The 25,368-nt window shown below is 37.7% G+C and overlaps 1 protein-coding gene across 7 annotated transcripts; it reads left to right on the forward strand.

Annotated features, from left to right (window-relative positions):
• The first annotated feature begins 786 nt into the window (after positions 1 to 786).
• Positions 787 to 22,719, forward strand: OMA1 (OMA1 zinc metallopeptidase). Of its 7 annotated transcripts, none has more exons than XM_075097484.1 (9): positions 787 to 1,104; positions 1,927 to 2,455; positions 2,880 to 3,108; positions 4,161 to 4,334; positions 4,430 to 4,537; positions 6,372 to 6,500; positions 10,242 to 10,316; positions 12,204 to 12,353; positions 19,841 to 22,719. In XM_075097484.1, the coding sequence occupies exons 2-9, from the start codon at positions 1,947 to 1,949 to the stop codon at positions 20,057 to 20,059; spliced, it is 1,593 nt and encodes a 530-aa protein (XP_074953585.1). In that variant the 5' UTR covers positions 787 to 1,104; positions 1,927 to 1,946; the 3' UTR covers positions 20,060 to 22,719. The 7 variants fall into 7 exon arrangements, with proteins under 7 accessions (XP_074953585.1, XP_074953583.1, XP_074953587.1 ...); XM_075097482.1 differs by having other exon boundaries at positions 828 to 951; XM_075097486.1 differs by lacking the exon at positions 19,841 to 22,719 and adding an exon at positions 18,326 to 18,419 and having other exon boundaries at positions 841 to 951.
• Positions 22,720 to 25,368: the final 2,649 nt, after the last annotated feature.

The following is a 25,368-nucleotide window of genomic DNA, read 5'->3' on the forward strand; positions in this document are numbered from 1 at the left end:
CTTGGCAGTGGGCATTACTGCTTGAGAACTGCCACAAGAGAGGGCCTTGCTAATAAAAAGGGATGGACTCACGAATACCTCATCAGACACTACACAGTAGTTGACTGTGCTCATACATAGAGTGACTACTGATGCAAAGATCTGTTTCTTCACCTTTTGCAATGAGAGGGCCTTTGTTTGCATGCAAATCGTCAGGGCTTGTATGAACCCTGGGCTGCCCTGACATTACCACACGTCCCTGCCTCACGCTTTCATTCAGCAAAAAGACTGGTTTTCATATCATATGATTTAAGATGTACTTCTGTCAGCTAGATGAGTAGGCCAAAAGTTAATATTAGGTTAGCAGTTTGCCATTTTCCTGGATTTGGGAAAAGCCAAACATCGCCTCCCGACTGTCACAGTGGAGCTGACTGTTCCCTTGACAGGGGTATTGTCAGCCTTCTCTGGGAGTGGGAAGTGCTTCAAGGCTTCAGGTCTCCAAAAACAGTCAGCCAGGCCAAGGTGTAACACCCATGAGCTCTGAAAGCTGAAGGGGCCCGAAGGTCTGGCTCAGGACCTCTGAACGGCCAGGCCCAGTGACATAGGGATCAGGTGCAACCCCAGCCGTGAGGTGAAGCAGGGTAGCACCCAGGCCTCACAGCAACGCCGTGGGTAAAGCCAGGGGAAAAGCAACGCAGGAGAAGGTGCAGCAACAGTGCGACTCTGCGGCCCCTGAAAGGGTACCCCCGCTCGCCTCCCTCCGGAGCCCAGCCGAGGCCGCCACAAAATGGCGGGTCGGGGCGCCCCGGGGCTCGAGGCGGAGCCTTCTCGGCGGCGGCGGGAAGGGCGGAAGCCGCCGCCGGAGGGAAGGGGCGCGGAGCCAGGCCCGTTCCGCCTCCCGCCGCGGCCCCAGCAGAGACGGCGTCTCCGCGCCGGGCCGCTCTGACCACTCCGCCGCCGCCTCCCGGGGTGGTGAGTAGGCGAGCCCGGCGGAGAACCTGTCGCGGAGCAGATCCTAGGGACGCTGTGCTATGACGACCTCTAGAGCTGTTGTTACCCCCTCCCCGGGGGCCGCCTCAGAGTGACACCTCTCCCTCCCCTCCGCTCGCGTCTGCCTGTATCCCGGTAGTCGCGCCAGCAGTGAATCTGGGGGTCGCTCGTGTGCGGGATGCTGGGGCTGAGGGCCGGCAGCCGAGGCCGGCATCCAAGGGCGGCTGGGGGCGTCAGGCCGCTGCCAGGAAGGGAGGACGAGGAGCAGGCGGCGCGGTTCCTCTCCCTGAGGGGAGCAGCGGTGCCGGCGGCGCGGCAGGTGCTGGCCGGAGGCCGGGCCGCTGTTCGAGCCAGCGGGTGAGAGGGACCGCGGCGGGGCCCCTCGGGCGGGGGGGCGGCCGGGGTCGAGGCCTGCCCGGCGGGACGGCGCTGCCATGCCCTGCCAGTGAGAATCTGCCGGCTGAGAGATGCTTGGTTTCGCTGTGTGGAGTCGGTTTGTTTCTGAGCCGAGTGCAGCAGATATACACGCTGTGCTCAAGAAGAAAATATTAGCGGAATGCTCAATAGACCCCGTTTTTCCTTAGTATGTATGAGTGGCCCCTGTGGCTAGGAGTCCCACACGGAAAGGTGATGATACACACGTCTTTTGCAAGGGACACCTTTAGTCGGTCTCATCTGGTGGTAATAAAAGCAGAAATTAAAAAAAAAAAAATCACACTTTGTTTTATTCTCAGTGATATATATATAAGACCTTGAATTTTTCACAGTCGAAAGCAGAGTGGTACCTTAAAACAGCCACAGGATGCAGCTGTAACCGTGACTTTTTTTTTTTAATGCAATGCAACTGTTGGCAAACAAATACATGGTGTCTTTGTAGATGAAATGAAGTGATGTTTCTGAGTTTCATGTTTGGATAGTTTCCTTAATACCTTTTTGCTATTTTTTTCTTTGTTTCAGGGTAATCAACCAAAGAAGTTATGAATATCATCTGTGGTCTAAAGTTGCCAGGCAGGAACTGTATTTTCTTTCATTTGGCTTCTTTGACCAAGCAGGGGAAGTGCAATAATCTCTATAGGTCTTATGCAGGATATTACCAAACTCAAGTCAGTTCTACACAAGGCAGATGCCAAAGACTGGATTTGAGTGGAAATATTAGAAACTGTTTTTTGAGTGGAAGCGCTGACTCCTGTAGAAACTTCATCAGTAAAGGACTGAGGTGTCTTTTGAATGCCCAAAATACAGAAGTATACAAGAATGCACACCACAGTTTGGGAAGGTTTTGCTTCCAGTCTTCTCAGCCTTTGGGGGAGAAGATCCCATCCTTCCAGATCAGTTCTGTAGGGCAGCTCCCACGTCATTTTTCTGCTTGGAACATTCAGATCATCAGGTGTTTTCACACATCACCATCATTTCAGGCTGCACCAGTTCCTCTTTTCTGGATTATTGTTAAACCAGCTCAGAAATTATTTGCTATCATTCTTGGCAGGTAAAACACTAACTTCCTCTCTCATTGTAAGACCCCATTATACAAAGTGTACATGGGTTTACGGAGAATGGTAGGTGTATTTGTGGTGTTTTCATTTTAGTATCTGTGCAAAATTTATTAGGACTGGGACCTAGACTGACAGTTTGCCCAACAAGAAGTTGTTTCCATTATCAGAGGTGTTAGATATATCTTTTGCTTTTCCTGTTCTCGTTTACACGTGGTAGAGGGAAATGAACCAAGACACTAAGGGGAATTCCATCCTTTCCTGTGAGAGGGAGGAAATGGAGTGGGGTAGAAGCCAATTAGAGTATAATCTTCCATAAGCTCTTAGTTGAGGTGAGACTGGAATATAGAATACAGGAAGGGCAGACACTAACAAATTCCTTTTTAACTATGTCTGAAGTTGAAACTCTTTGTCTTACAGGAGCATAAGAAATTGGTGGAAGGCTCTTCCTCCTAATAAACGGGAACTTTTTAAAGAAAGTGCAAGGAAAAATAAATGGAAGATACTCCTGAGTGCTAGTAGCATAGGGGTTTTATTTGTTGTGTTTTATTTTACTCACTTGGAGGAGACACCTATCACTGGGCGTGCTCGACTGTTGGTGTTTGGAAAAGAGCATTTTAGGGAACTGTCACAGATGGAATATGATATGGTAAGATTAAAAAAAATTCACAATACTCTGTAACTGTTAATGTGTTTTTTTAGTGATGAGATAATCCAATTAATGGGATGGGCAAACAAACGTAGTGATGTCCTAATAAGATTTGAATTTCATGCCTGGAACGCTGCAGAGCACCCCCGTCAGTTACCCACTCTTCTTGTTCCCATCCTTTTTAAGAGTTCGCTTTCCATCAGCAAACCATTCAGGGACACATGATGGTTAAAGAAGGCATTATAGATATGTAGCAAACATTTCTAACTGTGTTATTGTAATATAACAAGACACATAAAAATCTGGTAGAAACAATAAAAGCATAGATAATAGGTACATGCTCGGGTCTGTCTCTGTGCTGATTTGAGCATTCTTTGGCACTTATTTAAGGTCCTCTCTTCTAAGCTGTCACTTTTTAAGGTAATACTCTCTACCTGCATTCAATTCCGCTTCATTTTTTTCATTGGATCAGCTCATTTTTCTTTAATTACTTTCTTTTAAACTGTCTGTTGCACTAATTCTTGTAACTTTGAGTTCTATGATTTTCTGTCCCGAAGTCAGTGAAACTTGATAATCCAGCCATATATGAATGTCACTGTATTTCCATCTGACGGGGAATGTGATATGAATGTAGCAAAAGAAGTACAAGGATATATTCAAACTACATCTTTTGTATAAATTTGTCCACCTTACAAATTACAACAGAAATATACAGAAAAATTATAAATTCAAATGGAAATTCAGGAAGGTATGGAAAGGTTTGTCAATTGTGATGCCAGGTTTAACTGTGTAGTAGGAAAACACCAGATACAGGAGGCTGTAGGACCAAGTTTATACTATCTTATTTTTGATCTGTGGTCAGTTTACTTCCTTTTAAGTTTATTAATCTTTAACTTTTGGGTCTGAAAGCCTTGATCTAATATATTGACTTTGGCTATATGAAAGATAAATGTATTAAAACTTAGGTTTAACTAAGGTGTGTGTAGCTGCTAAATTACTTTACCAGTTAATCATTTACTGTGTTTGTTGTGCATGGCAATATTTTTTTTCAGTGGTTGGAGGAATTCAAAAGTAAAATGTTACCTGAGACAGATGCACGCTATCAGGTTGTGGAGAGAGTTGTTGGTCATTTATCTGAAAGCAATAAGGACATCCCACAGGTCTTGGCGCTCAAGTGGGTTATCCATGTGATAGACGAACCAGGTGTAAATGCTTTTGTGCTTCCAGTAAGTTGAACCCAATACAAAAAATACTATTAATATCGAATCAGCATTTTATTTATGTGTCTTCTACTTAATTTTCACTCTCTTTTTGTTTACAGAATGGCCAAGTGTTTGTTTTCACTGGCCTGCTAAATGCAGTTTCTGATATTCATCAGCTGTCTTTCATTCTGGGACATGAAATAGCTCACGCTGTGCTGGAACATGCAGTAAGTATTTAAAGAGAGCTGTTTAAAATTCTTAAATGAATTCTAATTACTTTAATTAAGATTCTTCCTATCACTGCCAACCAAAGGTTCAGTGTGACTTTTTCTAATTAATGAAAAGTTGACTTTGAAATGAGAGTATTCTGGTACAGTATATACTTATTACTCATGTAGTACTTAATAACTGTCAGAAGTCCTGTAGTAGTCAGTGTTAGCCCAAAGTCTGCCAATGCTTTTTTCATAACTGTACGGATGGGTTATGGCTCACTATTAACAGTCATTTAGAACTTGCTCTGGAGGTGCCTCTCCTCCTGTAGCCCGGACATAAGGAACTAGAGGCACTCAGCAACTCTGTTACTCTTAGACTTGTTAATATCTGCAGAAGTGGATATACTTTAATAAATTATTCTAAAATACATGATATTTTTCTTACAGTAGCACACAGTTTTAGAATGCCAAACCCCAGAATGGCTGGAGCTTGATTCTGTGTCTACAGATGATTGCTTTCACAGACTTAATTTTTCCATATCCTGACATGGATGTGTTGAAAATGGTAGTTCTTTGCCATTTGAACAGAACAGGTGTAATAATTTTGTTGTGGTCTGTAGGTACAATTATGAGAAAAGAGGATGGTATGGAAGCATGGCTCATACTGTTCTAGATTGGTGTGATTTGCTAGAAAGTGCTGCTTTGCTTCCAAATTGATTTCTTTCTGTGCATGTTATTTTAAAAATTGTATTCATTACCTGCCCATCAGTTTGAGAAGACATAATGAGAAGCTTGTTAACATGAAGATCCTGCTAAAACTGCAAAGCTAATCTGGAAATGGTTAAATACATTTTAAAGGTAGTGGAAATACAGGACAGTTGCTTTACTGCATCTTGTATGATTTTGGGTAAGCAACAGTTCACATCATAGTATTTTGGGCTCTGTTGAGCCAACTAACTTGTTACACTTATTAAAAAAAATTTAATAATAAAAAGAACTTACCTTGTTTGTATGGAACCTGTGTCACTTGACTGGCATAGAGAAGAGGTATTGCATGATCTGGCTTGTAAGTGCTCAGATCAATTTGTTGCATGTCAGATAGGGCTCTGAAAAACAGAAGAATTTCAATTTCTTGATTTTAATGCAAAGGAATTTAATGTAAATGTCTCTTATATGTTAATGAAATTTTGGTAATGATCAGAACATAACAAATCTGCTTGGTCATAATCTGTCTTTATCTCAACCCATGAGTTTTTTTACTGTTACATTTCTGATTCTCTTCCCCACCCCACCGGGGGGGAGTGAGTGAGCAGTTATGTGGTGCTTAGCTGCCAGCTGGGGTTAAACCAGAACAAGGTTCTCTTAGTTTCTAAAATCAAAGGAATGCAACAGAAAATAAAGAATAAATATATTATGCCAAGTGTCCCCTTATCCCATTACTGTTCCTGTCTAAATGATGTCTATCTCTTCTCAAACTAATGTAAAGAACAGTCTTCTAGGTCTTTTTATAGATTTTTTTTCTTTTCCAACTGAGGTATTTTGTGGCCTTTTTACTAAAGAACTCTGTCTGCATGCTGCCGCCATCTTATCTCAATCTTTGAATCTCTTGAATTGGGAGATAGCCAAAATGTATTTGTTCCAGCTATATTTATGCAGTTGATGTGGATTCTAGACTGAAAGTACCTTGTATCCAACTGGGGTTTTTTGTGCGAGCAGGTGAGCTTGTGCTTGCCCCAGTCCTGTGGCTGCATAGAAAAATAAGTGATTTTTACAGTGTTTCCAAATTCTGTTACGTTCTAAAGAAACGTCAGACTGTAAGGAATGAAAATGGGACAATTTCTGTTTGCAGGCAGAGAAAGCCAGCCTGGTTCATTTCTTGGATTTTCTATCACTCATCTTTCTCACTATGATTTGGGCCATCTGTCCCCGTGATAGTTTGGCAGTTGTTGGCCAGTGGATTCAGAGCAAGTTGCAGGAGGTAAGGCTGACGTTCTGTATTATTCTTCCTGAGTTCCATGGAAAAACATTTTTAATCTTGGGGAAGTAGTACCACCAAACAGTATGTTTGGAGAAAAAGGCAAGAGGAGAAATATTTTAATCAAAAATTAGTATTTGATTTTTGAATTAAATATGTTTTTATAAATCTGCATCTGCTTTAGCTGATATATATTTCCATTTGTCTTGAAGAACTTTAGATTTTCCTAAATGACTGGACTTAGCTGAACAGGCTCCGAGTACCAGCTTGCCAATTAAGTTAGATGATCGTCTTTTTGAAATGTAGCTCACCCTTTAAAAATGTATATGTTGAAATGCCATGTTTTTATTTTGAGTAGTTGTTAAATTGTTTTCTAAACCAAATAGAATATATAGAATTCTTTAAATAAATTGTTAGTGGTAAGAATGGTTTCCAAGACAAGAAAATTGAGAATCTAAACATTCTTTTAAAGTATAAACTATGCTATAATAAAACTTACTGAAATAGTATTTTCAGACAGCATATATTCCAATAAAGTAAAATTCAGAGGCTTTGTGGTGCCAGTTTTCTTCAGCAGTTTAATTAACACTCTGCCTCCGGACAGTTACTGATGTATTTCGTTTTTAAAAAGTGAGGTTTTTTTAGAAGAAATTTTGCTTGCATCATAAAACTTGAATCTGAATTTACATGAAAGAGCTGTTTAGTGTCTTTGACTTCTCTTGATGCTTTTCCTGAGATTTTCTCTGGTTTCTCAAAAGCATAAAATTAAACATAACCAATCTGTTTTGTTAGTTCTTATGCTGATGGGTAGATGTGTTGATTCTGAACATAAATTATCTCTAAAGAGCTTGGATATTTGTACAAGTAGCTAAGAAACCAATACATTGATGAATGCTAGCCAGCATTTTGAAGAGCTGAAGTTGGAAAAAGCAAAGTGTGAATCAATCGTGAGACTGCTCATAATTTAGACAGCAAGGTTTAACTCCCTGTCAGCATTCTTTCTCCTTTTCTAGGCTAACTGCAACTGATATGTTGGCATCACGGATTGGAATTGTGCTTTAGATTGCATTTGGAATCTGGGTTTAAGCTCGTGGTCCTATTGTGCTATAGCAAAGATCTGTCGTATATGAGATATTGTATAGTAATGTCCTGGTTTAAAACTCTGATCAAACTCATCTTCAGTAACATTAAACACATCCATGTGTAATGCAGAATAAATAAGTCATTAATACTGGCAAAGCTTTCATCCAATATACAAAAGATGCTGAATAGAAATTTTTATTTCTGTTAGTCGCCCAGGAGTGCAATGTCTGTCTGTTTCCTCCATTCAGTGTTTGCCTGTTGTACTTATAAGAAAATGGATCTTTCTGCCCATTTTCTCAGGATGTTTCTTTTCCTCTTCTTCCATAACTATATTTTACTTTTTAAAGTTTTAGCATTCTACTCTATGAAAGGGTTATTTAAGCCACATTGCAGTACTTGCTTCTGTTTTAGTATTTGTTTTTCTTTTATGTTGTCAGAGGCTTAACCTTTTTACTTACTGACTACTGTTTATTTTTTATTATTGACTATAAGTGGTTTCCAGTGACCCTTTGTAGGCCTGTTGGCATGCCTAGCTCCCATTGTGCTTTCTTCTCCAAAGCTAGCAGGTTTGCTTGCCTTAAGAAATGGTTGTCTTATGGGATTCATTCATGGTTGTTCTTTAGTCATGTATTTCTGAACTGAAACATGGTGGCTTTGCTTTTACAGCAGCAGTTATTTTATATGGGAATAAAAGCCTAGGAGTTATTCTTGGAATAGCACAAAGCATGACTTTGAGTTTTACTCATGTCCTGCACACTAGTTTGTACAGATACAGTACTTCATATTCCCATTCTTGTCCACCTCATACCATCAGATTTGTATTTCATGTGGAAACTGGTGATTTTGGAGAGTCAACGTACCTGGAACTTCCTTTTCTTTAACATACACAGGCAACTCTGGTCATTGACTTGAAAAATCAAGTCTGTCTTCTTTATGATGTCCAGTTTCTGACAAGGATTTTAGATCAGAGTTTGAAGATCTAATTTTTTATTCCAGTACATTCACAAAAGATTTTTTCTTTAAATTTTCAGTAGCAGATGAATAGTATTGTATAGTATTGTATGTTAGATGCCTCTAGACCCTTTCATGTCACCACTGTCGAGACTTCATTGACTAGAAGCACACTGTGAAGGAGCGCCCAAGTTTTCTCAAGAGATTCGGATTATCTTATGGAGATGGATGCTACCCATCTTACTTAAAATTGTAGTAAACCTCCCAGAGAAGAAAACCACAAGTGGTTGTAACTGAAGAAATAGAAAGCTGCCTGCTTGTGTAAGCCTCTGTTTCAGTTAGTGCTTTGGGTAGTCCTCTTGCCTGTTCCCAGTTTAATTTCCCTGTCTGAGAAATGTTTAGTAATTAAACAAAGAGTTTATCTGGCTAATTGGGAAATAGTGCTTCAGGAATATATACAGACTAGCCAGGGATATCTTTGCTGTTTAGTGAATATACGTGCTCTAGACGTAGGGCACTTTTCAAGGCAATAGACATATATATTCCACTTCAAATAACTACTTTGTAATCAGAGACCTGTAAAAAATATATTTATAATTGCAATGTTTAGGGTCTGTAAGGAAACTAGGAATTTAAAAAGTGACCTAATCTATGCTTACTTATAAACTAGCCTGTTTGGCTTTAAAAAATGTTTGGAGCATCAGCTTTGGTTGGCTTTTATTTTTGACCCAGTAAGGAAAAACTATCAGTACTACTTTAGAAAGAAGCAAAAAGGTACAGATACCTTGATGTACTCAAGGGATTGGACTGCTTCTTTGGTGCTCTTCATTTCTATGTTTTGTCTTCCCCCCACCCCTCCCCCGGAACTTAAAAGGAGGACATAGTTTTATAACCAGGTAAAACCTTTTTCGCTTTGCTAACCTTGCACATCTGCATTCTTCGGCTGATATTTCCTAATCAATGCCTAAACCTGAATATTGTGACATATCTTTATCTCTGCAGGAGCAGGCTGTTTTAACAAGCCCTGATTTGCATTTACTATACCCTGGTATACTGGGGCAAGGCTGCCCAAATCTACATGAATTACATATGCTAGAAGATACTGGTACATATGACTAAATAATCATATGAGAAAACTACCACTGTCTCTTAGTGTGTGTTAATAAAATGTCACACCCTAGAAAAATGGGAGAGGAGTTGGTCAGATTTACATCTTCTAGTTTGATTTCTCAAGGGCCATTTGAAACTTGTGTTGGAGTGATTTCTGCATGAAAATGTTTATGGCTACATTCCATACTGTGGGCTGTTTACCATACAAAATAGATCATACCAGGTTTAAAGGCAGTCGTCATAAAAGGAAACCATTGGAATTTTTTACATACAGTTGCTACAGTAAAAATCTTAATGTCAGTAAAAGAGTGAAGTGAAAAAATTCTAGTTTAAAGTTGCTGCAAAATGCTGTGAGACTGGCTGATGAGAGGGGCCATGAAAAGATGTACAATTTGAATTAACTTCCACTGAATACAGGATCAATGAATTACATATAATGAAATTAAAGACTATGTTAAGAAAATTCATGCTGATCCCATGCAATGCGAACATGATAGATAAACACCATTTCTTACGAAAAGGTTAGAAAAATAGCTACAATTCTCTAGCTTTGTACTCATTCAAAACCAAGAAATAGAGCTTTGATGTGCCTCTTTGCAGTTCATGTTTGATAGACCATACAGCAGAACACTGGAGGCTGAAGCTGATAAAGTGGGACTTCAGTTTGCAGCAAAGGTAACTACAGCTGGTTTGTTTTATTAGCAATTTACCAGACATTTTTCAGTTTCTATTATAATCAGAGGGAGTTTCACACTTCACGCAGAGGTAAACTGTGTGTGTGAGGGTTCCCAAAATTTTAAAGATATGTAGATTAAAGAAGTAATAGGAAATAAAACAGTTTGTAGGGAAAGACAAAGCCATTCTGGCTACATTGTATGTAATAAATTTGAAGTTTGTAAAGTTGTATTAACTGCACAATATACTTTCTATGTAGTTTACTACTATTAGAAGAAAAAGCTACATATTTATAAAGGGGAAAATGCCAAAAAGTGAACTACCATGAGTAGGATATATTTAATTGTATGTAAAAATATAAATTGTTCTTTGGATTTTTTGTTTCACTTAGTTTCCATCTGTTGTGAGAAGTTCTGAGGGATGATTTACTACGTTGTAGTGCGCCTAAAATATTCTGATCTATAATATCTATTCTCATAAAAACAGAGTAAAGTTTAAGAACTTTTAAATATTGTGGTTATATTTCCTGTGATTGCTGATAATTATGAAGAATATCAATATTGTTCTATTATTTGAAGATTTATCCAAATACAGCTGTAAAAATAATGCGGCTTTGCTAAAGTAAGACAAAAATTTGGTCAGAAACTACTCAGCATTTTCTTAATAACCTGTTTTTTTCAGTTGTTTTTTTTTTGGTCCCTGTGGACTTTAATTCTAAATTAAAAAATGTAAAACAACTTTCATTTCTAGCAAAGTGCAATAGACTATGTAAGTGTTAGATAACTATGAGAGCAGCACCATCTAGTGTTAATATTTCATATGGAAAATTTCCTTTTCTTAATAATTAATAATATTTCTTCAAGGAAGAGTTTTTAAAAGTAACTTTGATTCTGGGATTGAAACTCCATTTGTAGCTTAAAGTCATCTAAGGGAATAATACAATCCATGAAAAGAATGTAATTGCTGTGTGGGTGCTCACTGCTTCAGAATACTGAAGATGTAGGGCCATACACGAAAGAAGCAAGCAAAGTGGTATCTTAGCATTTCTCTGCTTGTGCAGATAATCTTTTTATAATGTAATTTTAATAAATAAATTTGAAGGATAAAGCACCACTTCTGTATTTCTGGGGGAAAATTTTCTTACCTTGTGGATACTCATCTCTCAATTGAAAATTAATGTAAGAAATATTGTTCTATTTTTCACCTCCACTTAAATGCAAATACATAGTTTGTTGGTGATATACAAATCCCATTCTTAAAGCTGGTGTTCCATGACTTTCTATGGTTAAATATGTACCTCAGTGGAAAGAGACAGTAATTCTGCAGAATTACTCTTTTAATCTGTTGTGGATTACACAGATCACCCTTGAAAAAGGCAGTGTAGTCACTTACAGAAAAGCCTTTGTAGTTAATTTTTAGATATATTTAAGTATGAATAATTTTCACTTTATATTTTTGACTCTAGGCTTCTTTCTGTAAATTTCTGTAAATCTGTGGAGATGATTAATTTGTTCTTCTGCTGTACTGCGTCTAGCAAATATGACTTAGAATAAGCAGCTGAGTTGTTTTTTTAAAGAACAAGTACATGCCAGAAATGGTGAATGTATTTTTCTGCTGAATTGTCTAATTCAGGTGTAAGGTGTTTTTTTTAAGATTGGTGGATTACATAGATAGACATTGGATTTGTTACTTCTAATATCTGGATGAGTTTTTTACTGCTTTTAGACATTTTAGAACAGCCTTTTCCTGTCAAATATGAGGGGGACTGTCTAAACAGGCTTTAGATATTTAAAATTTAAGATGTCTTTAGTAATTCAATATCCATTAGAATGTATATTGTATTACTTTGAAAATATAGTGGTGTATACATTTCCTTTCTGTTTTCAGGCTTGTGTGGATGTTCGAGCAAGCAGTGTATTTTGGCAACAAATGGAATTAGCAGAAACCATTCAAGGGCAGCCCAAGTTACCAGAGTGGCTCTCCACACACCCTTCTCATGAAAATAGAGCTGAACACTTAGATCGGCTTATCCCAGAGGTGAGTAGAGCTGAAGGAAGTGTGTCTTTTTTTCTTAGGAAAGTTGCCAGAATTTGTTTGGTATTGATTCATGAGCTACTTTGGAATTGATTCAGAATCTACTCTCTTAGAATCATGCTTATATTTATCCTAATAGAAATTTTCTGTTACAAAGCTCTCAACCTTAAAGGTTTTACTAAATGAGGAAAAATTAAGATAGCACAGGTAAAATGTAATTATATTCTAGGGTTTTTTTTTCTTTTCCAATTTCTGATCAAAGCGTAGTATTTTTGCTTTTGAATGGCCTTCCTGGGATAGATGTGACAGTGTCACAGTTCTCATCAGTTCTTTTATCTTTTTTTGCCATTTTGGAAGCCAGTTTTTAGGTTGGATCCCTAAACTGTCTTGACTTCTCTCACTTTGATAGCTAGCCCTAGGCTGTCAAATAGAGAATGCTCTGTCCTATCATGCCCCACTGATGTGGGATTGAACACATCTCAAATAACTGTGCCTCAGAAGAATGTCAGATCCCCAGCAGAAAATTTCTTAATAGCCCTAGTTATGATAGGTCTCTGTAGATTTTGCAGCCTGCTTTTTTCTTCACATCTCTGTTCTGTCACGTTAGGGAACAAATTTTACCTCACTCCAAGGAACTTGAGCTAATTCACACAGTTGCCCATCAATCTGCAGTCTTTTCTCTCTTCTTTCTTTTGTATTGCCTCTCAGAGGAATGCCAAGTGGATAGCTACTTGGGGGTACTCTTAATTTGGTGTGCTACTTGCTGGTAGCTTAAGAACAGAGAACTGTTCCAAGTTTAATAATCTTAGCTTGTTTACTATTTCTTTAAATAGTGGGGGTTTAACTACAGAAAAATAGCATGGATTGTTTTTTGCCCAGTTTTTTTTTCTTACTAAAAGGTAATGTTAAAGCACTTCACAACAGCACTGATTTTCAGCAAGCTAAACTGTGTTTGGAAGTTCCCTTTCTTACAACCAACTGGTAATTTCTTCTTCACTTTTTTTTTTTTTAAAAACTTTAAGTCTTTCTCAATTCCAAACTGTAAAGACAGTTGAAGATTTGTTGGCAGGGGGAGCGCTAAAGTGTAGAGGTGTTTGCTGATTTCAAAGGAGAAAAAATGATTGTCATAAACCCTTTGAGAATAAATGCAATAAATATTCTAAATAATGGCATAAATGAAAATCAACATTAGGGGTAGGAGGTTGGAGACTGGCTAGACTGAGTATTTTAAATTAATATCCACAAATCCTGTACTTTGCAAAAACAGGTTGTGAGACTATTTTGATAGATTTTCTAACACATTTGAGTAGCTGAATGAAAAATAATACTTCTGGTGGAGCCTCAATTTTGGTTAGATTGAACACAAAGGATTCAGGATCCTTTATTTTCATACAGTTATTGACTGGCTTATGAAGCGATGATGAAATAAATTACTTCTTAAGTTCTATCTACCTCGGGACAGAACGAATAAGTTAAATAACTGAGCAACTGTGTAGAACTGGCAGCCACGTTATTTCTGTCTTACCTCTTGCAGTTTAGCAGGTGGAGCAACCTTCATCTTTTTATAGCCACTCTCACTTCCAAGAGCAGCGAGGCTAGGAAACTTGCTTCCAAAAGATAACTGAGGAGGAAATGTTTTCACTTGTGTTTTACCTTAAACATTCTTTGGAGTCAGGTGAGAAAGCAGGGGCTGAAGGCTTCCTGTTTTTAACAGGAGATCACCAGATAAGGGAGGTTAATACTACAAAAGTAGAATACAAATGAAAGAAGGTATGTAGACGTGTTGTTGGAGACTTCTTGTCTGAAGCATTGACTCCCCTTCATCTGAGAGCTGTCTTGAAGCTGGATCTTGGGCATTTAAAGGGATTCCCAGGGCTTGGTTGTTGTGCAGTATCAGTGCCTTTTTGTTTCATTGTTCACATACTGAAAGCCTCTTAGAACAGTATGTTTACCGTATATTAATGGCCATTAGATATTCGGAGCCCAGGAGGAGAAGCCAGATTTTGAAAAAGGCCTTTTTGTGTCTCTAGTATCTCTCTGTGAAGAAACTATACTTAGATTCAGTATCAGATCTGTCATGAGTAAGAAACAACAGTTTAAATCCTAAAAAAACCACCAACCCCTGCTGGGTTTTACCTTTATACTTGACTTTGAATATTATTTCAGTTGAAATTACCCTTCCTCTGAAGATATGAATAAAATAGATGGATTTGTATTAAAGATCCTGATACAGATATTGTTGTGTTTCATATGCTGATGGTTTTGAAGCTGAAATGGTTTTGAGGACAATATAATAGCTATTATTAGACCAGCTACTATAGCTGGGGTTAATAGGGACAAGTTTTTGGACTTCTCGGGCCACACTGATGTTTGTCTACGGACTTCTAAGCAAGTTCACAATCAGATGCGATCATATGAAGTGAGAATTTTCCTTCAAGTAATGAAATGGCAAGTCTCAATGAGGTGACTGTTAATGTCTCAGGTGACTGTTTACGTCTCAGGAAACATAAATTAAAGCAGGAATATCACAGGGATTCTCTTTTCACATAAATAAACTCATTTGGTTTGCTCCTTATCTTCTGAATATCTTGTATCTGGTTTTCTGGACAAGTTGGAAGCTACAGCCAAGCTGAGGAATTAGTAAATAAGAGAGCTATAAGTAGTTACAAAATGGTGCTGTCCTGGAAAGAAAATAAAGGAAATTAAAAAGATTTACCCTGTTTTTAAAGGATTTCCCCCTCAGACTGGGAGAGATTTGGATTGTAAACTGTGGAAACAGAATATACTGTTAAATAGGAAACTAAAATCTTTTAGAATTCCTATGTGGAAGGTGGCGAGATGTTTGGTAAAGGCCTATGCTTTTTATCTTCAGAAAAAGAAATCTTAAAAGAATTTTGCACTAGCGGGAAGCATGCTTACTGTTGTTACGGGGAGAAAAATTGTGTAAGCGTAGTGCCAGAGAGAAGCTATAGGATCTTCTAGTTCATCTGTGAACCTTTTATTTTAATGTTCTCTGACTTGCTACAGTTTGTCTACCTTTTTCATAGTATGCTGTCCAAATAGAACACTGTACATCAGCTGAAGCCTCAGCTATACTGAATAAAGCAGAAGGTTGTCTGCTGAGCCTTGCCTGCAACCCAGAAATTCATCTTGATGTGACATTTGCTTTTTTGGCATCATGTTGTTGGCTCAGATTCCATTTTTGATTCACTGTAACTCCTGTTTCCCACTCTTTCTTGTGGAAATGCCATGTTGAGATCATTTTGAGAGTAATACTAACTTGGGTTGTGTCACCTTTACCACTTCTCTTGTGTTTCCTAGGTCAATTAACTTGTCAAAAAAAAGGTAATTAATTTACTTTGGCAAGATCTGTTCTTGTAAAATCCTCTTGTAAAATGCTGTTCATTATTTTTATTATTGTTTGGGTAGTTATTGCTTATTCCTCAGTCTGCTGCCTTTTGGGATATTGAAGATACATTTATTTAACTTCCTTTTCAAAAATGGGTTGTTACATTTGCCTTTTGCTTATGGTGTGAAGATTACTTCAGATAGTTCTAGGACTAGAATATATTAATTAAGCCCTATCAATGTGAAAGCTTAAAGGAAAATAAGAATAAAAATACTGACCTGTGTTTCTATCCTCGCCATAAAGTTGTTAAATATTTTGTCACTGTTTTCCTTTTCTGTGGCCATAGAAGCAGTGAAAGATTTGAAGTATTAGCATTATGTACCAGTTGCTTTTCTTCTCTGTCAAGTAAATCTGCCCATTCTTCTAATAATCTTTTTACTACTACATTTGTAGAACCTGTTGTCTTCCTATGCCTGCTAATAGTAATTAATTTTGCAACTCAGCCTTTCTTACCTTTTAGAATTTTTTTTTTTCCTCCATGCTTGTGCTGTTTCTTTAGTTTTTGTCAGAATTGCAAGGTCAGAGCATAAGTCAGTCCTGCAGAGGTAATTGCAGTTATACACAAGGTACTATAACCCTTGGCCTGGCTTGTGGTCAAGAGAATGATGTGGCTTTTATACTGCGAGAGCTGGCAGCCTGAGAAGGAGGATGCACTCCAAAAGACTGTAAGGGGTCGAGATGCAGCAGTTAGCCTGGTATCTGTGACAGTGGTGAAGGATTAATATTGAGAGCTAAAAATCACTTTTTTCTATATTTTTCTCTGCTAGTAGGCTTTATATGAAAGCAAGAATGAGGCAGACCTCCCTAATTCTTATGCCTTCCCCCCTCCCAGCGCATTGCAGGAGGTGACTATAATTGTATTGGTAAGAAAAACAGCTTCACCTTTGTTACTTACAAGCAATAGTTTTGGTGTTTTATTTGAGGTCTCCTGAACCAGTAAGCATGCAGGTGGTCTTTATTCTGAACAGCAGTACTTCTCTCTTAAGGTTAATCTGAAAATAGCAGCATTAAAGAACTCTCTGTTCCCAGGTGAATGTACATACTCACTCTAGCTAGTTAACCTTATCTCAGTTCTGCCTGTCGTCTTTATTGAGAACACTCTTCAGTGTAAACAGTCAATGAAACATGTTGTTATTATAATATCAATATACATATGCTTCATTAATAATGCTTTTACTTGTCCTCTTACCCAAACTGTCAAAAAACAATTTACTTGAGCAATATTACATTACCAGATTTGAAGCTGCGAGTGATTTTGAAAGTACAGTACAGCTGACCGCGTTGGGCTGTGTTATCCTTCACGAAAAATTATGTTGTAAGCTCCTCAGCCTGTTACTGGCATCTTAATGACGTTACAGAGCTACTGGCACAAAACAAAATATCAGCAGTCAGCTGAGACAGGGAAGGAGCACTTTCTAACTGGGGTTGAATGTTGCATGGCAGTCACAAACGTACATATTTACTACTTTCACTAGAGTGTGTAGTCATAGCTGTCTTTAACAGTGAGATGACATATTCAAATAGCTTTCCATTCTTATAACTGTAGTCTTTTTAATGGCATGTGAGTTGATGGTGTTGAATCCTTGGATGGTGTTGGAGCCTTCTACCTCCTTGGACAGCTTTACGTCTAGCAAGAATGTAAAGACATCTGGAGGGTAAAAATGTTAACTCTGAAGTATTGGTTTTTACCTTTGCTGTTATGACTTTAGTGTTTTAGGTAAGTGAAACCATGAAAACAGGTCAGGCACTATATAGCCAAGAAAACCAGAGATTTAAAAATGCTAAATTAGTTTAAAAGAGGATTATGTTGCCCTTTTCAGGATACAGCCTAAATCTTTATATTTCCATTTGTCTTGAGTAATGCTGCTTGACATAAATGCAGTGTTGCAGCAGCTTGTGTTCTGGAAGAAAACAAGAGAAAACTCTTGGTTTGTCATAAATGTCAGTTTAGAATTTAATTGGTCACTGAAGCAGAAGAGTGTTCAGCGGTACAGTTACATTTTGTGACTACATGGACGATCATGCTATAGAAAAACAAATACTGAAAGCTTTATTTGTATTTTTTAGAAATTAGACAAGAGGAATATTTGCATGCCTAATCCAGACTTGTGTATCCAGTAATTTGAATGTTACATTTCAGCAAGAAACAGCTGGAGAAACTCTCGCTACATTTCTGGAATGTGTCTTTTTGCAAAACCAGTTGTTAAATTCAAATTCTATTTGTTTCTAGCCATTTACAGCAAACTTTAGCAGTTCACTGTAGTAAAGTTAGGGAGAAATATGTTTTGGTACCTCCTTATACAACGAGATTAGTTAGGAAGATCTGCTCTTTTATTTTAAAATCTGCTGTAGTAAGATATTCGCAGTGTCTCCTGTGGAAGAATACAAATTTTTTTCAAAATGATGGGCAAATACTTATGCATAAACATACTGGAATATTTGATTTGATATTTCAGCCAAATATAGTAACTATAAAGTAGATTAATATTTCTGCTCTGTTTAATTGCAGTGGTAGGACTGCTATGAAAACTGTGTTCCTTTTTTTCTTCCTCTTTAATACACCTAGAAAAAATGAATCAACCCACGCTTTCCGCTAACAGTCCCTAGTACTGCTCAGGAGGCACCTGGCTGCAACTCAGGACAGGTCTGGCCATTACTTTTCAAGAATCCACAGTGTGAAGAGAGTGGAATACAATATACATTTGAACTTATTTTCCCATGAAGGGATTAAAAAGAAAGATGTTCATCTGCCCAGGGTTTTATACTGTTAATTGGGGCTAAGATACAGGTAATACTGCATATAAGTGACCATACCACAGTGACCACTGATAAGTGCTAAATACCAGGCTAGTTTTTGACTTGGTATTTTCTTTGTGTTTCATTTTGTAAATCTTGAAAAAATAGTTTTCGGCAGAGAAGTAGAACCCTCTAGAATTCTACATCTAATATTTTGCTATATGATACATAGGAACTTGCTTTTCTTGATTAGTTTAAATGGGTCTTCTACGAGAATCCATGGATACTAATAATCTGTGTGCAACCGCTTGCGAAGTACTTCCTGGGACTTAGTTGTGCAGTATCCATTGTTAGCTCTGAAACGAGCTGCCTGTTTTTATGAACTAATTAAAGTATGTTCAGCTTCATTACAATGAACACCAACTTAAGCATCCTTTAAAACAGCTGACTTCATACTGTTATTTGTCAATTTCTCCACAGTGCCTTTGAGACATGAGATTCATACATTGTCATAGCTATCTCAGATTGTCCACAAGGCAGAATGATCTGGGGGGAGTGTGCCTGTGCTAATGGATTTTGATTCTCTGGGAAATTATTTTGCCCCTTTGTGCCTCTACTTTCTAATCTGTAGAATGGAAGCAATGACACTTACTCAGTGACTGGGAGTAATGTAAAGTTTGGTCTCTTAGTGCTAATATTTTTATCCGGATAAATTTTTACCTTCTGGTGCCATTGTTTTCTCAGAACACTTGGAAGCTGTGTATCCAAATGCTTCTAGGAGATGCGATCACTTGTGTAACTGGACTTAAATTATACAGATCAACCACCTGGATCTCTGTGCCAAACAGTTTAATGTCCATTATGTTGTTGGAGATTTTTCCTTCCATTTTTGAGTCAGGCATCTCTATATCGTTACTTCAATAATAGAATATGTCTGATAAAGTAAATCATTCACAGTCCCTTTTTTCTTGATGCAGTCATTTTAATTTACATGTGAATGCAAATTAAAAGGTAGAAAGTACTGATGTGAACAAGTATCATAAAGTAGTTGGAGAACGCTATACATTTTAGAGTATCCATTCTTTGAGAGACTGTCTGTCAGAAAATTATTTTCATTCTTCTTCCCCCCCACCCTCCCCCCCACATTGTTTTACCATATTGCTACATTTCCCATCATGAATTCTTGGTTTCTGTTGAAAAGTTGGTCAGTAACAACTCAGACTCATTATACTCGCTAACCTTTGTGTGCAAATTCAGACCTTACTGGAAAGCCAAATCACTGAGTGAAACCTTTTTTGTTTTTCTTATTTAAATGAGTTTGATTTGTTTTCCTATGTGTCCACAGGCTCTTAAAATAAGAGAGAGCTGCAATTGCCCATCTCTTTCCGGACCAGATCCTCGCCTCATTTTCAGACTTAACATGCAACATCTTCTGGAATCGTCTAAACATCAAGAAACCCCAAATTCTACAAAGCGAGATCTCTCAAAACCAAACCTGGATTTTCCTCACACTCAAAAAGTGGAAGATATGCCAGTAACTTTTGCAGTGAAACCTGCAAACTAATGATAATTTTAACTTTTTCTTAAACTTGTGGTCCCTGAAGTCTGCTTATAATGCAGATTTATCTTTGAACCATAAAGAAGATGTAGCCACTAATATTCTATGTTTCTTTTATGTGATTTCTCACTCAAAGCAATAAGGAACCTTGCCCACACAAGAGCAGCAGCGTGTTGGAGCAGAAGTTTCTTATTCATCAAGAGTTACTAAAATAAATCACTTCTCAGGGGAAAGATAATATTGTACAATCCAGTCACACAGTGTAATTTTCAGCTTTATCAGGCTCACCTTGATCAGAGGACAGATGAACCAGAAGGGTCCCTAAAGCAGAGGAAAAAGTACAATTTTCATCACTTAAGATGTCTGGTTTATCTTGCTGTAATTTGGGTTAGATCTGTTCAGCTTCATTTGAGAAATAATGAGGAGAGCTTACCGCCTGTTCCACATACAGTGTGTTTAAAAATATTAAGCTGAGATGCGATAATAGCCTATGGGCTAGATACACCCCCACTTAATTAGGTGGATTTACTGCTGGGATTTTTCTTCTTTCTAAGGCATTTTGGAATATGGATTGATTCAACTTTTTTCTTCAAAGCAACCTGAAAGGGTTGCACAAAGTTCACTTTTAAAAAAAGGAGTTAAATAATTTTCAAGGAAGTCTTCCTTCTGAAGAAACCCCACTGTAGAAGAGCCAGTTTGTAGCAGTGGAATGCTTTGCAAGGATGGCTGTCGTCTTTTTTAAATGATCAGGGTGCCTTGTTAGAGACCAGTTTTACTGCAATGACATTTGATTTGGATATATCTGTTTGGATAGAAGCGATCGCTGATGTGAAAATATATTGCATAGCAGACAAATACACAAGAATTCTTGACTGCGCAGCTTTCACAGCCAGACCTTACCCTAAAAGGTGACTTCTCTTCAGGAAACTGGCATCTAATGCTGAACATACCCCCCCTCCCCCCAGTCCCCCTGATGCCACACATTTTTATACTGTGGAGACCAATATGCACAATATAGGTAAAACTCTGGTTTCCGTCATGGGCTAGCCAGTATAGCCAGCATGTTAATCTTTATTTGCACATGTTTGAGTTAGCCTTGCTTTGCAGTTGATGAAAATACTGAAATGTCAATCTTACAGGAAGATGTAGAAAGAGGTAGCAGTGAATTAAAAAAAAAAAAAAAGGGGAATCTCATTCCTTCATCTGTTAAGATGTATTTGCTGTTAGGTTTTTTGTTACTCACTTGTATTAAAACAAAAATCTGTTTCATTTATGGTAGGACTTTACATGAAGAGGACATTCAAAATATTTTACAGTTCATTGGGTTTTGAAACATTCTTTTTTATATATGGGAAGGGGCAGACTTTATCATATTTCTTCAATTAAATCAGAATACAAGCTTTTAAAAAGGAAACAGTAACCTATTTAGTGCTGTTAGTGAATATAGTTGGGGAAAAAGATTTTGAAATAAGTTATTCCTTTACTGACGAAGCGGGGTCCTTTGAGAAATGCCATCAACTACCTAACTTATCTCTATTCAGAGGTAAGTTGATGGATCTGTAATGATGATTCTAGGTCTGATTATATAGGTCTAGACTGACTGCATATTGCTTACAAGCTGTTTTTAATTCTGTACTCAGCAGTACTGGCAAGAGGCAGAAGGTCCAGCCTGACCATTATTCATGCATCCAGTTTTATTCTTAGTGACAGGAGTTTTTGTAACAGATGTTCAGTGATGTGTTGAAGCATTTGGACATGGTCACCTGAAGGTAAACAGAAAAACACACCATTTAGATTTCCCTGTGGACCTTATAGTTTATACTGCAACACCAAGACCCCAACACTGCTGCCTCTTTCTTGCTCAGTGTCAAAGCTTGTTTTGTTATCCAGGGCTCCTGGTTGACATGCAACTTGATGCTTGTGTCTGTTAGGACTAAGGAGAACATAGAAGAGTTTTTACAGCATTCAAGACGAAGTATGAAATGACATAATTTTCATATTTGTATTGTCTGTTTTAAGTGGCTTAACTATTGCAGTGAATGCTGGAGATGCAATTTTTAAGTTCACCAAGGGAGATTTTTTTTTTTGTATGTAAATAGTCTTATAACTATGATCGTGTGATGTGAGAGAAAAGGTTTCAAGGGGGAGGTAATAGCTTATATTAGACCTATGAAGGGCTTATGTATTTTTCCAACTATACAGGTCTAGTAAAATATACCTTTCTCCTTACAAGCTTTACATATGCATACACACACGTATGTATGTGCATATATATATAAAGTACACACACAAGCACAAGAGTTAGGCCTCTATGCTAAAACGCTATAGTTCTAAAGTCCAAAATGAGATGCTTGAAAAATTAAGTTTTTACTGTACATCTTGAATTATCCCTAATATTTTTCTTACGTGCTTGGGAGGGGTTTCTTCTTTCTGCTTCTCTTGTGTCCAACACAGAAAATGCCTTGTGCTCATCTGCCTCTTGAAGGGCACTTTTTCCTTTCCTTAAATTCTTACTGAATACTATACGTTACATCTGTCTATATTGTTAAAGGATTTTCTTTTTTCTTTCTTGAATAGAACAGTTACAGAAATGTTGCTTTCCAAAGGTTTGGCAAGTCGCAGTAAATATTGTACTTTTAAAATTAAAGAACATAAAATAATTTTAAGTTGTGTGTATATATAGTAGTTTATTATATATAATATGTCAATATAAAAACCTATATTAATAGATTATTATTAATAATTATTATAATTTCAAGATGTAGCCCTTAGGAAAATACTATGGTTGCAAGCTCCTGATGATCTGTAGAAACTTTTCATTGCAGTTGTGTAACTTAGTATGTCACAGGAAAAATAGATCTAGAAGAGTTGTTGAAGGAATTCAGTACTTGAAAGATGCATGTCGTACAAGAGGGAGACTAGTGGCTGAAGTGGAATAAAAGGTAAGGTGGATCAGTAAAAGTGCATTTGCATTTCAACCACCAGTACTGCATGCTGTACTTCACAGCTTCCTGCTGAAAGACTAAATATGTAGTATAAATTTCACTAAATCTCTTAACGCATTTACTGTAGTGGGAGTGTTGAGAGATTTGATAAGCAGGGGATGTGCATTCAAGGCAGTCCTGTAATAAAAATGGCTCCTTGTAACTTTTGTTTTGTCATGTTTACTCTTTTTTTTAATTTTTTTTTAACTTGAAATACATAAGTGCCAGAAAAGCAAAGCAAACAGCTGTTAGAATGCTCTTTGTTCTTGAATTCTGTTTGTAGTCATTAGAAGAGAACAATCCTGCAAGCTTGATGCTTTTTTCATATATTATGTAGGCTGCCACAGCTTTTTTTTTTTCTTTCTTTTTTCCAGTGCGGTGTTGGTATCTCAATGCCCTTCGCTGAAAAACCTATTTCCAATATAATAGTCTGTTGTAAGCTATTTTACTGCTATCAAAATTCTCTGCTGAAAATCCATATTGTTTCTCCAGATCTTGGGAGCTTCTGAAGGGGGAGCAGGATGATGACAAAACATGATTGGTAACAGAGGTAGCAGGAGAAGACTTTTCTGTCCCTAGTACTCTGCAGCTTCTTTAGGTTTCCAATCCATACTGCAGAGTGTTGTTTAGTCACCTGCAGTAAGGATGGATGTGAATAACTTGCACTTCTAGATCACTTGAAGCATCTCACAAATACAGATTAAGCTTTTCCCTAATGCCTGTATAGATGGACTTTCTAAGAGTTTTGGAGATAGTGAAGCACAGTAAGATAGTGGTTTTAGCAAAGCTTCGCAGATCGGTGCAGAAAACTCTGGGGCTAGAACTCTGGCATTCTGAATCATTTCTTAGCTTACTCCAGCACACTGCATAATGTCTGTGTGTCTAAAACCAGAGTCCTCATAGCAAATTGAAGTGACAGGTTTGGATGATTGTCGCCTTTCAAGGTGTATCTAAACAGCTTGGAGGTACCTCTTTATGCATATTTGGCTAAGATACAGTTATTTGTTCTTGATGCAGTTATTTCTTAACTACTTTCTCATGCATACACTGGTTACTGTTTACTGCCCATCATCACTAAGGAGCTGATGCCTAAATCTCTTGGCATGGTGGTTATTTCATCTCAAAAAAAGTTTAACCTCAATTTTGTGATTCCACCACAAAATCAGGGTTTGTTGCGTATTTACTGTTGCATTAGCTGCAAGGTAACTCTGCATAAAAGTTGGCTAAATTCTTCCTTTCCCAAGCCCCCACCCTGTCTTTTTCTTGTGTTGCAGGTGCCTCTGCTAGAAGCAGCAAGGGCTGCTGAGAGAGGAATCAGGATAAGCATAGTAGACTCCTAGCTAAGCCAAATAAAAGATGGAGTTGGATGTTCTGCCTGTGATAACTTTATTGCTGGGGTTGGCAGTTGTTGGCAGATCTGTAAAGAGAACTGACTGAGTGTCTCTGGTGTCCCTCATTGCTGCCTACACATATTGCAGCCATCCAGTAACTGTGCTGTTTGATCTCATGGAGCCTAAGGCTACGTACCAAATATAGGCCTAGCATAATATTCCTGGCTACCTTGTTCTGCCTGTGCTGGTTAAAGGCTGCTGTTCTTGGTATGAGGTGGGGGCTCTTACCCTGATTTATGAATGGATGCAGAGAACAGTGATTTCTAGCATTATAACCATTAAACTAAGCTGAAATCGAACCTGTTGACCTGGAAGTGAATGGCTCCATAACATTTCATTAATCCTTTGAGATGTTTAATTCCTGCTAATTTGATATTTCAGATATGATCTTCTCTACAGATATAATGGCTTAATTAGTATACATTACATGATGTCTCCACACTACAGCGTGTACAGTATTTATCCACTAGAAAAGTAATTCAGTGGAGCTCAATTATAATACATTGACTAGAGCATAAAAGTTAAAACAGATATGTGCAGTAGTCATTATATTTTAAGCATAAACATTTTTCAAGCAGTCTGCTATTTGTTGGTATCTGTCACCTTATAAAAATTATGTTCCTAAACCTTTTGTTACAGCTTACTAAAATATTGCAATTTAAAATGGGATTCTGACAATACTGGATTAATTAGCAAGTCATAACCAACATTTGGTGGGACAACAGTTGATAGAAACCTGATGTGTAATTCCTGATGTATAATATCCTTAATACAGTCTTTCATATTGTTAGAGACCAGCAAAACAGATGTGAAAATACAAGTTTGAAGAATAAATTTCCATTTGATATGGTTGTCTTCTATATCTTAATTTGATAAAAACACTGCTGGCTGACAGCACTTTTTGGTGATAGAAACCAAAGTATGTGCTAAACAAATCTAT

Source organism: Phalacrocorax aristotelis, chromosome 6, assembly GCF_949628215.1.
Source record: "Phalacrocorax aristotelis chromosome 6, bGulAri2.1, whole genome shotgun sequence".
NCBI lineage: Eukaryota > Metazoa > Chordata > Aves > Suliformes > Phalacrocoracidae > Phalacrocorax > Phalacrocorax aristotelis.

Excerpts from the sequence above, each read along its gene's own strand:
- OMA1 (XM_075097484.1), top strand. The coding sequence starts at position 1,947 with ATGAATATCATCTGTGGTCTAAAGTTGCCAGGCAGGAACTGTATTTTC. Across the intron at positions 3,109-4,160 it reads CACAGATGGAATATGATATG|TGGTTGGAGGAATTCAAAAG; the intron begins GTAAGATTAAAA and ends ATTTTTTTTCAG. Across the intron at positions 10,317-12,203 it reads GACTTCAGTTTGCAGCAAAG|GCTTGTGTGGATGTTCGAGC; the intron begins GTAACTACAGCT and ends TTCTGTTTTCAG.